The 15,420-nt window shown below is 58.5% G+C and overlaps 1 protein-coding gene across 1 annotated transcript; it reads left to right on the top strand.

Annotated features, from left to right (window-relative positions):
• Window positions 1-6,750: 6,750 nt before the first annotated feature.
• LOC146751791 (uncharacterized) lies at window positions 6,751-9,789 on the top strand. The gene is made up of 4 exons (XM_085533481.1): window positions 6,751-7,031; window positions 7,380-7,441; window positions 7,597-8,521; window positions 9,137-9,789. Exons 1-3 carry the CDS (start codon window positions 6,751-6,753, stop codon window positions 7,878-7,880), a joined length of 627 nt encoding a protein of 208 aa, XP_085389607.1. The 3' UTR covers window positions 7,881-8,521; window positions 9,137-9,789.
• Window positions 9,790-15,420: the final 5,631 nt, after the last annotated feature.

The following is a 15,420-nucleotide window of genomic DNA, read 5'->3' as shown; positions in this document are numbered from 1 at the left end:
GCTTCTCCTGACCCACTTAGAGCTGGCGGCCGGGGGAGGGGATGAAGGGCAGCGGGGCAGCTGTTGGCACCGGGCTTTTGTGGTGGGGTTGGCAGCTTGGGGGGGTCCTCGCGGTGTTTTCTGCCGGGCTCTGGTGGCCTTATCTAAACACTTGGGGGGCAGCGGGAACCCCCCCGTCGAGTTGGTCGCAGCCGCCACCTCTTTGCTGCTGCGCTGCCCCCATTTCGCCCCCCAGATCTTAGAGGCCACGGGGGGGGCAGGGGGCTCTGGGCGCCTCTTTGAGGCAGGGGGTGCTGGGGGCGCCCCCCCCCGAAACGAGGCTGCCAGATGGGTCCCTTGACCCCACTCCGTGTCCACCCTCCAACCCTTTGCCCCCCACATTCCCCTCACAGCCACCCATTTCCTCCTATCCCTCGGGATCCCCACACAGCCCACTACAACCCCATCTCCCCCACTGTTCACCCCTACATCCATCCCACTGCCCCCCACAGCCCCACATTACCCTAGGCCCTCCCTACAGCCCCATAGGACCTACAGCCCCCCCACGGCCACTCATTACCCCACAGCCCCCTCAACTCCCCCATCCCCCCCACTCCTCCCCCACTGCCCCCTACACCCACAGCCCACCTCAGCTTCCTCTCCCCGGCCCCGGCCCGGCCCCGTTCTCCCGCACACCTCCGGCGCCGCCGTCCTCAGCACCGCTCCCGTCGTGCCGCGGTTCCGTCTCGGTGCTGCCCGGACAGCTCCGGCGCGCAGCGGCTGCAGCGGCGCTGCCGTGCGGGGCGGCCCGGGCTGCGGCAGCGGCTTCAGCCGAACGAAGGGAGAGCCGGGAGGCCCCGAGACACAAGATGGCGGCCGCTCCCGCGCGCGGAGCCTCAGCCAATCGGAGCCGGCGGCGAAGACGGTGACCAATGACAGGCCGGCACGGGCGGGATGAGCAGCTGACCAACGATCCGTTAGCCCCTGCTGCTGCCATCTCCTCAGTGGGAGACCCCGTTCCTTCGTCGCTGGGTGGCAGCGATGTGGATGTGAGGACAGGCGGCTCCTCGGGCAGGCTCGATCTCCTCTGTCTCAGCCTTCAGCTGCTCTTCCAGCTGGGCAATGAGCTGCTTCTCCTGCAAGACAAAGCGTGTACCACCAGGGGTGGCTGCGTTGGGTCCCATGGACCCGAGGGTTTGGGACCGAGGTCCTCCTGCACAGCCAGAGGCGTGAGGATGCCAAGCTGTGAGGACGAGCCCTCACTGCCCCCTACCTGCTCCAGCTGCTCTTTACGGGCAGCCGTTCTTTCAGCCCGTATTTGCTGGGCATTCTGTGGGAAAGCAGAAGAGCATCGACCGTCAGGGCACCGGTGCTCCCATGGGGCTCCGTCCCCTCCTGCCTCCTCCATCGGGGCAAGCAGGGCCTGCAGGGCTGGAGCTGCAGACCCACACGAGGGCACTTCTCCCATCCCACACCACACAGCAGCATCTCCTCACCTTCAACAAAGACTCCCTGGCCGTGGCCGTGCGGTTCTCCATGACCTGCTCATGAGCCTGTGGGAGGGGAAAGGAGCAGCGTTGTCCCCCGGCCCTCTGCTGCCATGCCATGGGCAGGGTGCCCTTCAGCCGGCAGCTCGGCCCTTGTGTGCCCGTCCATTAGGTGCTCACCTGCTCCAGCTCCTGCAGCAGCTCCACTTGCTGCATGCTGTTAATGTTCCGCTGGCAAACTGGGCCCGCATTGCTGTACCACTCACACAGCTGCTTGCAGGACCCGCACCGCTTGTGGAATGGGGCCGGCTGGTGCCCATTGGCAACGGTGCCGTGTGCTGGCTGTGGATCCCCACACCTTTGCTGGTGCCATCTGGACTCCTGGGAGCCACAGCCTGTTGCGGGGCCGTCCTCCCACCAGCTCATCTTGGTGCGCATCACACACGCGTGTTGCTCCTTGTTGGCAACTGCCACGTGGGAACTCATCCCTTCCAAATGCTTCCAGTCGTTCGCCAGAAGCTCCTCCAGGATGTGGCACCCACCGCCCTGCAGCCGCTCTGATGCGGCTCCTGGGTTCCATGTCACACAGCAGCCTATTCGACGCAATGGAATGCAGGCGGTGATGGCTGCTGCCCATTCTGAGCCCGCCTGCTGCCTGCCCTGCCTGCAGGAGCCCAGCTCTGCTCTTTTCAGGCTGATGCTCACCCCTTGTGTGCCATGGCCCCCACCAGTGGGGATGGAGGTGGCCTCCTCAGGCAGGCTGGCCTCAGGATGAGATGCTGAGCCCGCTGCCCTTCTCAGCATCTTCCTGCATGGGCCTGAACCTCTTGACCGCTGCCATCTCTAATGATGAGCATCTCGATTGCTGCAGCTCTCACTGGTGCTCATTGGGCACCCAGGGCAGGTCGGCCTCAGAGCTCAATGAGGATCAAGGGGCAGGCTTGGCTTTCTTTGACACGGGACTTGTTTTCAGCCAAAATAAGCTTAGAAAACTGCAGGCTCCCACCCCTGAGACTCCACAGTGCAGAGGAGAAACAACCCGCAGTGCTCTGGGCAAGTGCTGTGAGCTGTCAAAGCTCTTTAGTGGGGGCATAGGGCCCATTGGAACCAACCCATTCGTTGTGAGCATTGAACACATTGAGTATTGAAGTTCAGCTTGGATCTGCTCAGGCTCCCATTCCTGTCCTTCCAGTGAAGTGAAACCCTCCAGGCAGCATCTGGTTGGTCCATCCAGTGGCAGAGAGAAAATCCTCCTGTGGCACCTGTTAGGAACTGTTTGTGCTTTGAGTTTTCCTTTCTAGGTGAGGCCGGACACGTCGAACCACCAGGAGAAGCCATGAAGGGTCATAAACAGCACAGCTGGTTATTGGGATCCTGGAAAGAAAGAATGCACCTCTCTGCATTCTGGGATAAATAGTGATATTCGGGTGAAAACTGTCTAAATCTTGACATAAATAGATATTGAATGCTGAAATCATTGCATTTTTGAGACAAAAATCTTATACTGGGGAGAAAAAATCATATTGTGCTAAGAAGAGTGATTTTTTGTAGAAAATTTCTTCTTTTGGGGATGAAAAGCAGTGTTTTGGGAAGAAAATGTCTTTTTGTTGGGATCAAGTATGACACTATAGTGAGATCATCGGCCTTTGTCCTTGAAGGGCTTCCCTGGCCTGCAGGCATTTGAGCTGGCAGTGCCCCCCAGAGCAGACAGCTGGCTTTTAGCCTGGCAGTGCCCATCTAACTGCATTACCAGCTTCAGGCCTGGCAAGGTCCCCCCCGACTGCGTGGCCGGCTTTTGGCCTCACAGGCCCAGCAGGTCAGTCAGCCATTTTGTTGCCTGGCAGTGAGCCCCGGGCAGGCTGGATGTTGGCCTGGTAGGACTCCCCAGGCTGGCCAGCCAGCTTTTGGCCTTCCAGTGTTTGCCGGCCGGCGGCAGGCTCTTGGCCTGGCAGGGCTTCCCAGGCCTGCAGGCTTCTGGCCTGGCAGGGATCCCCAAGCCGGCCTTTGGCCTGGCAGGCGCCCCGCAACCATCCGACCAGACGGCTTTCTCCTTCGGGCCTTCCTTGCCATCTGGCTTTTGGCCTGGCTGGGACCCCATGTGCCGGCAGGGGTTCTAGAGGTTATGGGATGGGTTTGGGGTTGGGATGGGTTATGGGATGGTGTTGGGGTGGTTTACACGGGTTATGGGATGGAGTCGTTGGGCGGGCGGGCTCAAAGGGAATGTGCGCAGTCCCCCTCCCCTTTTAACCCAAGGACCAGTGCCTTCTGGCTCCCGTGCCGTGCCCTGTCCTACAGCCCCCTCCTCATGCCATGTGGAACGCCAGTGCCAGCAGTGCCAGCAGTGCGGCCACCATGTTAGAACCCTGGCCATGTCACAGCAGTCACCTTGGTCACTACTGCCCCACGCAACGCACTCACCTCTGAGAGCTCTGGCCATTAACAGCCATGTGGGGAGCTAAGAGAGCGAGGCTGGAGGATTCCCAGGATTTAGGTGGGAAGATGTAGCTGGGGACCGCAGGGTCGAAGAGGAGGAGGAGGGGACCCGCCATGACCATCAGGCGGCAGACAGGCAAGAGAGCCCATTGCCATCGCGCCTGGACCAGCCATGTGACCCCCTCCATGGAGCCCATGGAGGTGGATCCACCTCTGGATGAGCCCATGGAAATAGATCCACCTCCTGATGAAGCCATAATAAGCCCTCCCAAGGATGAAGGAGGATGAAGGAGGCCGAGGGCCCTTTGCTCAGGGCCGGCTTCTCTATGCCCTCTTGCCTGCCAGAGAGAAGGGGTGCCCGCTGGGCACAGGCAGTGCCTTCTGGTGCCTTCCAGTTGGCAACTGCTGGGCTTTCCAAGGTTCGCAGGGCCACGCCGTCATCCAGCTGCCTCAGAACATCTGGCCCATGGCTTTCACCATGTGGCATGTCTCCAAGGTGGTGTCTCCCTCTGGGGATGTCAGCAGTGCCCCCAGTGACTTTGCCATCTTGGTAAGTCTCTGCCTGCTGCTGCTTCTGGCAGAGCAGGGCTTCCCTGGCCTACAGGCATTTGAGCTGGCAGTGCCCCCCAGAGCAGACAGCTGGCTTTTAGCCTGGCAGTGCCCATCTAACCGCATTACCAGCTTCAGGCCTGGCAAGGTCCCCCCCGACTGCGTGGCCGGCTTTTGGCCTCACAGGCCCAGCAGGTCAGTCAGCCATTTTGTTGCCTGGCAGTGAGCCCCGGGCAGGCTGGATGTTGGCCTGGTAGGACTCCCCAGGCTGGCCAGTCAGCTTTTGGCCTTCCAGTGTTTGCCGGCCGGCGGCAGGCTCTTGGCCTCGCAGGGCTTCCCAGGCCTGCAGGCTTCTGGCCTGGCAGGGATCCCCAAGCCGGCCTTTGGCCTGGCAGGCACCCCGCAACCATCCGACCAGACGGCTTTCTCCTTCGGGCCTTCCTTGCCATCTGGCTTTTGGCCTGGCTGGGACCGCATGTGCCGGCAGGGGTTCTAGAGGTTATGGGATGGGTTTGGGGTTGGGATGGGTTATGGGATGGTGTTGGGGTGGTTTACACGGGTTATGGGATGGAGTCGGGGGGGGCGGGGACACAAAGGGAATGTGCGCAGCCCCCCTCCCATTTTAACCCAAGGACCAGTGTCTTCTGGCTCCCGTGCCATGCCCTGTCCTACAGCCCCCTCCTCATGCCATGTGGAACGCCAGTGCCAGCAGTGCCAGCAGTGCGGCCACCATGTTAGAACCCTGGCCATGTCACAGCAGTCACCTTGGTCACTACTGCCCCACGCAACGCACTCACCTCTGAGAGCTCTGGCCATTAACAGCCATGTGGGGAGCTAAGAGAGCGAGGCTGGAGGATTCCCAGGATTTAGGTGGGAAGATGTAGCTGGGGACGGCAGGGTCGAAGAGGAGGAGGAGGGGGCCTGCCAGGACCATCAGGCGGCAGACAGGCAAGAGAGCCCGTTCCCGTCACGGCTGGACCAGACGTGTGACCCCCTCCGTGGAGCCCATGGAGGTGGATCCACCTCCTGATGAACCCTTAATAAGCCCTCCGGCCCCTAATGGAGCCCATAACAAAGCCTCTCCTCTTTGCATTGGCAGGAGAAGCCCCTTCAATCCTACCAAAGGATTAAACTGGATGTGTGGAGCAACTGGGGGTACGCGGAATACACCTGCGTGTACCGAGTGGAAATCCACGGCAACGCCTAAAAACCTCTAAAAATACCTAAAAACCCCTAAAAAGCTCTAATAAACCCTAAAAACCCCTAAAAAAACCTAAAAACCATTAAAAACCCTAATAAACCCTAAAAACCCCTAAACTCTGATGTCTATTAGAGGATTTTAATTAGGGATTGATCATTCAATGAAGAGATGTCGATAACTTTCTGCCCACCTCGAGGATGGTTGGGGGGAGGGAGGAGCTGCGGGGATGAGTTGGGTGGGTGTTTGGGGGGAGACCGGGGTGGTGACCGGGGCTAAGCCACAGGACAAGCAGGCCAACTTGGCCAAGTTCCCCAGGGCACAGCACATGCTGGATGAGGCAGAGGAACGTGCTGACATGGCTGAGTCCCAGGGTAACAAGCTGCAGGCACGGAGCCGTGACATCAGCATCAAGGTGGGTTCCTACCCCACATCCCTGCCCTCCATCTTCTCACCTCCCTCCATCTCCTTTCCCAATAGAAAGGACTCAGTGAGGAACGAAAGCTGCAGATGCTCTGCCTTCCAGCCCCAACCTCTGATCTCACAAGCCCTTTGGATCTCTCAACTCTCCTGCTTTCAGCCAATAAGAATTGTTGAGCGGCAGCAGCTGCATTTGTGGGACAGGGCTTAGTGTGGGTGGTGCTGTGGGGTTGGTGTGGGAGCCACGGGAGATGGAGGGTGGCCAAGAGTGTGAGTTGGCCACTCAGGCCATCCCACAGTGCCGTGAACCTTGATCCATGGTGACTGAACATCATCGTAACTGGCTGTGGGGCACAGTTGGTTGCTACAGGACAGTATGTTCCCCTATGCACTTCTATGGGTCCCTGCAGGTACATGTGTGAGTGTGTCAGTATAGCTTCTCGGAGTCGGGTTGCTTGGGAATGCAGCCCAAAGCGGGCGGTAAACTCCATCTAAGGCTAAATACCGGCATGAGACCGATAGCCAACAAGTACCGTAGGGGAAATTTGAAAAGAACTTTGAAGAGAGAGTTCAAGAGGGCGTGAAACCGTTAAGACGGCGACCTCAGGTCCCATATGGGTCTGTATTTGTTCCCCTTGGCTCCCCGTGGGTCTCTATTGCTCCCTGTCGTTCTTATGTGGCTCTATGACTCTCTATGATGTTCTTTTGGTTCTCTATGGTTCCTGTGGGTTACTGCCCCTGACAGACGGTGGGAGGGGCCGGGTGATAAGAAGGGCAGAAACAGCCCCATTTCTGTCCCTGGCTGTGTTGTGTAGAGCCCCATGGGGAACTGTGCAGCACTGCAGTCCCGCGAGGAGTGCAGAGCAGGCGAGTGGAGAGGTGCTTGTGTTCCTGGGAGGAGAGCAAGCCGTTCTCTGTGTCTGTGCGAGGAGTGAAGGAGCCAAAATGCCAGCCCAGCTGGGCAGGTGGGTGCAGCAGGCCCAGAATGTGGGGAGGGGAAGCCAGAATCACTGTGTGCTGCCGGGCTTTCTCCAGTCAGGCAGCCAAACTCCCTTTCCGTGGGCACAGCCCTGTTCCTGCTCTCGGGAGGGCCAGAACGGGGCCAGGCCGCTGCCCACCTTAGCACAGCAGAGCCCCTCACTCTCATGCGTCCCATGGGTGCTGTGGCACTGGCCAGCTCTTGCTAAAGGGCCCCCTGGGACTCACAACTCTGCTGGGCAGAGGAACCCGGTGGCAGCTGTCTGCTAAAAGGATCCCAGGAGACCGTGTCCCCACGCTGGGCTGTGATAACCACCATCTGATCTCTCCCTTAGGCAACGTGTCGCTCAAGAGAGGGGAAGAGGGACTCCCGTCCTGCTTCTAGCGGTCCTTTCTGGTGAGTGTTCCCCACCCAAAGCCATCCCAGCACAGCCAAGGAGCGGGACTGTCCCACACAGCATGTCCCCACTGGGTTGGGAGGAGGGAAATGGGCTGCAGGGCTCCGAGCACTCTGGCAAACTAATGGTCTCTCCTGACTGATATCTCCCACAGCTGGAGCCTTCCTCTGGATATTGGGAGCCTGGGGAAATGTCCTGCAGGTCAGTGCCACAGCGTGCGGCAGAAGACAAAGCTCTGCCCTTCAGCCTCCATGGGGACAGGGGGAGTTTGGCCATGGGCCCATCGCTGCTGAGACTCTGTGGGCTCCTGAGCCAGGCTGGGGGCTGCCTTGGCAGCAGGACGGGCTTTGGTGTGGCAGCATCTTCCCAGTGCCCAGCACGGAGCTCAGGCTGAAGGCAACAGCACATGGGAAGAAGGGGCCTTTGGCTCGTCCGTGACACTGTGGCGTCTGGAGGGATGGGAAAGCAAGCGGAGAAGCAGCAGATGCTCTGCAGCACGTGGAGGGCTGAAGGGCCCAACTTTGGGCAGCGGTCCTCTGCAAAGTGCTGGGAAGCAGCAGGAAATTCTGCCAGCGGCTCCCTGGGAAGCTCCTTTGGAAGCTCTGGCCGTGCTCCTGGTGCTTCCTCCCATCAAATGCTTTTTTCTTCCACGTGGTGTCAGCAGGACCTGTGCATGAGCTCCTGTCTCTGGGGTAAGAACACTTCCTTGCCATGCACCTGGCTCTGTAGCTTGGCCTCGGCTGGCTGTGTGCTCCATGCACGCCTTCACCTTGTGCCCAGGGCTCCAGCCTTTCCCATCTATATGGTGAAGGCAGCCCTTGGCAAAGCAAAGGAACAAAAGGGGCCGGGGGATAAGGAAGGGCACAACCCCCCGGAATCCTTCACCTCGTGGCACTGAAACTCTGACCTGCGGGGTGGACATTGCTGAACAAGACCTGCTTTGCTTTGCCTTCAGGAACTCACTGGTCTGGCCAGAACCAAACCTGAAAAGTACTCAGCTGTCAGTCAGGAAGGAGCTCATTGTAGAATCATTGTTTGATGTCCTGGAGGAGAATGGGATCTACGGTCTGAAGAGAGAGGTAATGATAATGCTTCCTCCTGTTTCCTTCCAGCCCTTTACAGGGACACCTCTGTGCTCTGGCCGCCTGCCCCACACCTGGCTCTCAGGCTCAGCCTCCCCTGTGGCTTGGAGCTACTTTGCTCCCCACACTGAGAGCTGCTGCTGGTGCTGGCTGCACGGTAAAGCTGGGATCAGGGTGCTCTGTACAGAGCCATGAATTCCCCCTGGCTGGGCCCCAGCCAGAAGCCTACTGGGCTTGGCTTGGAGGCTGGATGCGGCCCCTGCCAAGAGACTTGTGCTTCAGACTTCTTAGCTGGAAGGGCCATTCTCCAGACCAGCTGCAACTGGAGCTCTGCAGAGCCTGGCTGGCTCAGGGCACGATCTGACTGCCTGTCAAGGCTGTTCTACAGCAGACACAGGGCTGGCAATACTGGGATCAGGCAGAGCCCAAAGTCCATCTTTGCTGTGTCTCTGGAGTGCAGTTCTTGGGTAGGACTCCCTGCTCACACCCATCTCCTGTCTTTGTGCTCACTGTGCTCAACTTGGCCATTGCACAACTGCAAGCTCCTTGCCCAGCATCTAGCTCTGGCGACTCTTTGCCTCACCGCTGATGGACGCATCTCTCTCATTTCAGCCTGATATTTCTGTTGGAAACTGCTGGGCATTCCAAAGTTCGCAGGGCCATGTTGTCATCCAGCTGCCGGAGAACATCTGGCCCACAGCCTGTGGCCCTGTGGCACGTCTCCAAGGCGGTGTCTCCCTCTGGGGGTGTCAGCAGTGCCCCCGAGACTTTGCCATCTTGGTAAGTCTCTGCCTGCTGCTGCTTCTGGAGGCCCCTGAGGAAAAAGCTTTGCCATAGAGCCCCATAAGAGCCCATTGAAATCCTATAGAGCCCCAGAGACAACCAACAGAACACCATAACCAAAACATAAGACCCCATAGACCACCACAGACACCCCAAAAAGCCCTATAGAGCCCCCACAGACACCCCAGAGAGCCCCATAATGCTCCATAAGACCCCATAGAGCTGCACAAGAAGCTCATAGAGATCCAAAGAGCCTCATGGCGCACCATAGACACCCAACAGGGCCCCATAAGGGCCCTACAGACACCCAACAGAGCCCCATAACTGCCACATAGAGCCCTGTAAGACCCCATAGAGCCACACAAGAGCTCATAGAGCACCATAGAGCCACACGGTAGACACCCAACAGAGCCCCATACGACCCCATACAGTTGGGAGCTCCCAAATTTCAGTGGTGGGCTGCTGCAGAGCACGGCATCCTGCCTGAGGGCACTGAATCCCTCGGCTGGTTCCATGTCTCCAAAGGCCTCTGCTGCTCTTTGTGGCCGAGCAGCTGGGAGCAATTGCTCCACGTGCCCTGACTCAGGTTCACCCTCCGTTGTGCTCCAATCCTACCAGAGCACAGGGAGGGTTGGAAGGGCTCCCACCTTTGGCCTCAGTGTGTTCTTTATGGCACGGCCTGCCTAAGTGTGACCGCCATCATCTCTTGTCTTTGAGGGAGTGGATGAGGACGAAAGGGAAACTCTCCTGGGACTGTATGTTTATGACGTGGGTGGAGATATTGCGCAGAGCTTCCACGTTCAGGTATGGCAAGTGCAAGGGGGGAGGCTGGGCTGCCTGCACGGCATGGGAAGAAAGAGCTTTCCTGCCCACCCTCTGCTCTCCAACATGGCCGACTCCCGTGGGGTCCCTTTTGCAAGCCTTTGGAAGCACTTGTTGTGCCGGGGCTCTTCCCATGCCCATAACAAAACCTCTCCTCTGCTACTGCTTCACTTGTATACTGAGACCTTGAAATAACTACAAACTACTTCACTTATATAATGAGACCTTGAAAGAAAAGATTCTTCTCTTGTTCTAAAGGCACAAACAACATTTGATTCCCACACTGATAAGATCGGTGATAACAAGAGAGGGGTCTGCATGCTAAACAACTATTGAATATGGATCAGAATTCCAGGAAATCATTGACTGTGTATTAGGTTTACCCATATCTGTGGGGTGAACAGTGGGAGCTATGGGGCACTATGAGATCTATGGGATGCTTTGGGATCTATGGGGAGAACAGTGGGAGCTATGGGGCACTATGGGGCACTGGTCCCCCTCCGGCCCATAACGAAGCCTCTCCTCTTTGCATTGGCAGGAGAAGCCCCTTCAATCCTACCAAAGGATTAAACTGGATGTGTGGAGCAACTGGGGGAACGCGGAATACACCTGCGTGTACCGATTCGAAATCCACGGCAACCCCTAAAAACACCTAGAAACCCCTAAAAATCCCTAATAAACCCTAAAAACCCCTAAAAAAACCTAAAAACCATAAAAAACCCTAATAAACCCTAAAAACCCCTAAACTCTGATGTCTACCAGAGGGTTTTAATTAGGGATTGATCATTCAATGAAGAGATGTCGATGATTTTCTGCCCGCCTCGAGGCTGGTTGGGGGGAGGGAGGAGCTGCGGGGATGAGTTGGGTGGGTGTTTGGGGGGGGGACTGGGGTGGGGACCAGGGCTAAGCCACAGGACAAGCAGGCCAACTTGGCCAAGTTCCCCAGGGCACAGCACATGCTGGATGAGGCAGAGGAACGTGCTGACACGGCTGAGTCCCAGGTAACAAGCTGCAGGCACGGAGCCGTGACATCAGCATCAAGGTGGGTTCCTACCCCACATCCCTGCCCTCCATCTTCTCACCTCCCTCCATCTCCTTTCCCAATAGAAAGGACTCAGTGAGGAACGAAAGCTGCAGATGCTCTGCCTTCCAGCCCCAACCTCTGATCTCACAACCCCTTTGGATCTCTCAACTCTCCTGCTTTCAGCCAATAAGAATTGTTGAGCGGCAGCAGCTGCATTTGTGGGACAGGGCTTAGTGTGGGTGGTGCTGTGGGGTTGGTGTGGGAGCCACGGGAGATGGAGGGTGGCCAAGAGTGTGAGTTGGCCACTCAGGCCATCCCACAGTGCCGTGAACCTTGATCCATGGTGACTGAACATCATCGTAACTGGCTGTGGGGCACAGCTGGTTGCTACAGGGCAGTATGTTCCCCTATGCACTAATATGGGTCCCTGCAGGTACATGTGTGAGTGTGTTAGTATAGCCCCCATATGGGTCTGTATTTGTTCCCGTTGGCTCCCCGTGGGTCTCTATTGCTCCCTGTCGTTCTTATGTGGCTCTATGACTCTCTATGATGTTCTTTTGGTTCTCTATGGGTCCTGTGGGTTACTGCCCCTGACAGACGATGGGAGGGGCCGGGTGATAAGAAGGGCAGAAACAGCCCCATTTCTGTCCCTGGCCATGTTGTGTAGAGCCCCATGGGGAACATTGGAGGCCATAGCTTGTAGGCAAAGCAGAAGCTTATGGTGCATAGCTTACGGGGCTAAGCTGTGGGGGTTATGGTACAGAGCATCAAGGGCAGTGGTGGTTCTGTCGGACACAGCCAAAAAAAGGAGGCTGAGAGGCCTTAACAGCCCTGTAGAGCCTAAAGTCCTTGAAGCTTAAGGGTAGGCCTGGAGCCAAGGTACTAAAGGGCTGGACTGGAAGCACTGAGGTTTTGAGGGCCTGATGCACAGAGGGAGGCCAAAAAAGAGACCACGAGTCCATGAACATTTATGGCACAAAGGAAGGCTTAGAGCTGTAATGGAGAACACACCTGGAGGCACAGATGCCTGCAAGCTGTCAGGGAAATGGGCTGCAGGGCTCCGAGCACTCTGGCAAACTAATGGTCTCTCCTGACTGATGTCTCCCACAGCTGGAGCCTTCCTCTGGATATTGGGAGCCTGGGGAAATGTCCTGCAGGTCAGTGCCACAGCGTGCGGCAGAAGACAAAGCTCTGCCCTTCAGCCTCCGTGGGGACAGGAGGAGTTTGGCCACGGGCCCATCGCTGCTGAGACTCCGTGGGCTCCTGAGCCAGGCTGGGGGCTGCCTTGGCAGCAGGACGGGCTTTGGTGTGGCAGCATCTTCCCAGTGCCCAGCACGGAGCTCAGGCTGAAGGCAACAGCACATGGGAAGAAGGGGCCTTTGGCCCGTCCGTGACACTGTGGAGTCTGGAGGGGATGGGAGAGCAAACGGAGAAGCAGCAGATGCTCTGCAGCACGTGGAGGGCTGAAGGGCCCAACTTTGGGCAGCAGTCCTCTGCAAAGTGCTGGGAAGCAGCAGGAAATTCTGCCAGCGGCTCCCTGGGAAGCTCCTTTGGAAGCTCTGGCCGTGCTCCTGGTGCTTCCTCCCATCAAATGCTTTTTTCTTCCACGTGGTGTCAGCAGGACCTGTGCATGAGCTCCCGTCTCTGGGGTAAGAACACTTCCTTGCCATGCACCTGGCTCTGTAGCTTGGCCTCGGCTGGCTGTGTGCTCTATGCACGCCTTCACCTTGTGCCCAGGGCTCCAGCCTTTCCCATCTATATGGTGAAGGCAGCCCTTGGCAAAGCAAATGAACAAAAGGGGCCGGGGGATAAAGAAGGGCACAACCCCCCGGAATCCTTCACCTCGTGGCACTGGAACTCCAACCTGCGGGGTGGACATTGCTGAACAAGACCTGCTTTGCTTTGCCTTCAGGAACTCACTGGTCTGGCCAGAACCAAACCTGAAAAGTACTCAGCTGTCAGTCAAGAAGGAGCTCATTGTAGAATCATTGTTTGATGTCCTGGAGGAGAATGGGATCCACGGTCTGAAGAGAGAGGTAATGATAATGCTCCCTCCTGTTTCCTTCCAGCCCTTTACAGGGACAGCTCTGTGCTCTGGCCGCCTGCCCCACACCTGGCTCTCAGGCTCAGCCTCCCCTGTGTCTTGGAGCTACTTTGCTCCCCACACTGAGAGCTGCTGCTGGTGCTGTCTGCACGGTAAAGCTGGGATCAGGGTGCTCTGTGCAGAGCCATGAGTTCCCCCTGGCTGGTCCTGATGAGCCCATGGAGGTGGATCCACCTCCTGATGAACCCATGGAGGTGGATCCGCCCGCAGCATAGCTGGCCTGGCACCACACCACCGTGCCAGGCCCTGCAGCAGTAACATCTCAGCTCCACCATTGCTGGTCCAGGCGCTGGGCTCCTTACCATCCGTGTGGCCCCCGCCCCCGGCATTAGTGCTCTGTGCAGAGCCATGAGTTCCCCCTGGCTGGGCCACACCCATCTCCTGTCTTTGTGCTCACTGCTGTCTCTCCATTCCCTGTTTGTTGCCAGGAAATTCTGCAGCTGACACAGCATGCAATTGAGAAAGTCGTGGAAAACAGCTACTGGATGCCCAACTGGGTTCTGAAATCCCTGGGTATGTAGACAGCTTCACTACCCTCAGCTTTGCGCCTGGCACTCAGCTCAGTAACCCCTCCCAGCTCGGGGCTGCGTGCTGGGATAGGGGACAGGGCTCTGTCCCCACGGAAGGGGCCTCTCCTGTGCTCCTGCCCCCAGGCACAGCAGTGGGGCCGCCATTTGGGGTGGTTTACACGGGTTATGGGATGGAGTCGGGGGAGGGGGCGCTCACAGGGAATGTGAGCAGTGCCCCTCCCCTTATAACTCCCATCCCCAACTTTTCCTCACAGAGCGCAGCAGACACAGCGAAGGGGCTGCAGCAACATCAACTGCCGCAGCAGGGAGAGCGCGGGAAGCAAGCCAAGGAAATGGCAGCAGAAACATCTCATGGCGAGAGCAGCCTTTCCGAGGAGTCCTCCCACAACACATCTGGATCGCTGCCACCCAGAAGGGAAAAAGCGGGGTCTCCCACTGACAAGATGGCGGCAGCAGCATCTCGTGTGGAGCCCAGCGTGCCCGAGGAGCCGCCTGTCCTCACATCCACATCGCTGCCACCCAGCGACGAAGGAACGGGGTCTCCCACTGAGGAGATGGCAGCAGCAGGGGCTAACGGATCGTTGCTCAGCTGCTCATCCCGCCCGTGCCGGCCTCTCATTGGTCAGCGGCTGCGCCGCCGACGCGTGTCACCGTCTCATTGGTCAGCGGCAGCGCCGCCGGCTCCGATTGGCTGAAGCTCCGCGCGCGGGAGCGGCCGCCATCTTGTGTCTCGGGGCCTCCCGGCTCTCCCTTCGTTCGGCTGAAGCCGCTGCCGCAGCCCGGGCCGCCCCGCACGGCAGCGCCGCTGCAGCCGCTGCGCGCCGGAGCTGTCCGGGCAGCACCGAGACGGAACCGCGGCACGACGGGAGCGGTGCTGAGGACGGCGGCGCCGGAGGTGTGCGGGAGAACGGGGCCGGGCCGGGGCCGGGGAGAGGAAGCTGAGGTGGGCTGTGGGTGTAGGGGGCAGTGGGGGAGGAGTGGGGGGGATGGGGGAGTTGAGGGGGCTGTGGGGTAATGAGTGGCCGTGGGGGGGCTGTAGGTCCTATGGGGCTGTAGGGAGGGCCTAGGGTAATGTGGGGCTGTGGGGGGCAGTGGGATGGATGTAGGGGTGAACAGTGGGGGAGATGGGGTTGTAGTGGGCTGTGTGGGGATCCCGAGGGATAGGAGGAAATGGGTGGCTGTGAGGGGAATGTGGGGTCTGCCGGTGGCTGTACGGGGATATGGGGATGTAGGTAGGTGAAGTGGGAATGTAGAAAGGTGTGAGGGGGTTATCGGGAGAGCTGTGGGGCTCTAGGGAGCACTGTTTGGGCTGTAGAGGGCTATAGGGCTGTGCGGGGTTTGTTAGGAGGATATGGGGCTGTAAGGTGCTAGGGGGAGTGCAGGGGTAGATGTAGGTGTATGTGGGGCTATGGGGAGCTTCCTAGTGGCCATAGGAGGGGTCTGGGGTTCTAGAGAGTTGTCTGGGACTTTTGATGTGGTCTAGGGCTATATGGGACAGCGGGGGCTCTGGGGAGACTATAGATGACTGTGGAGGGGCTAGAGGGCTGATGCTGGGCTGTGGGGGGCTCCAGGGGTTATAGGGGCATGTGGGGCTAGAAGGCTCTCCCTCGCTTCCCCTTTCATTTCCCCCTCC

This window comes from Coturnix japonica, unplaced genomic scaffold (assembly GCF_054131305.1).
Source record: "Coturnix japonica strain WE unplaced genomic scaffold, WE-NBRP24 Scf061, whole genome shotgun sequence".
In the NCBI taxonomy this organism is placed as follows: Eukaryota; Metazoa; Chordata; class Aves; order Galliformes; family Phasianidae; genus Coturnix; species Coturnix japonica.
This window is presented reverse-complemented; position numbering and strand designations above follow the sequence as displayed.

What these genes read in the sequence shown, in the direction of transcription:
- LOC146751791 (XM_085533481.1), top strand. Translation starts at nt 6,751, where the DNA reads ATGACTCTCTATGATGTTCTTTTGGTTCTCTATGGTTCCTGTGGGTTA. An exon ending in ATGCCAGCCCAGCTGGGCAG is followed by an intron (nt 7,032 to 7,379) that starts GTGGGTGCAGCA and finishes TCTCTCCCTTAG; the next exon opens with GCAACGTGTCGCTCAAGAGA. An exon ending in GCTTCTAGCGGTCCTTTCTG is followed by an intron (nt 7,442 to 7,596) that starts GTGAGTGTTCCC and finishes TATCTCCCACAG; the next exon opens with CTGGAGCCTTCCTCTGGATA.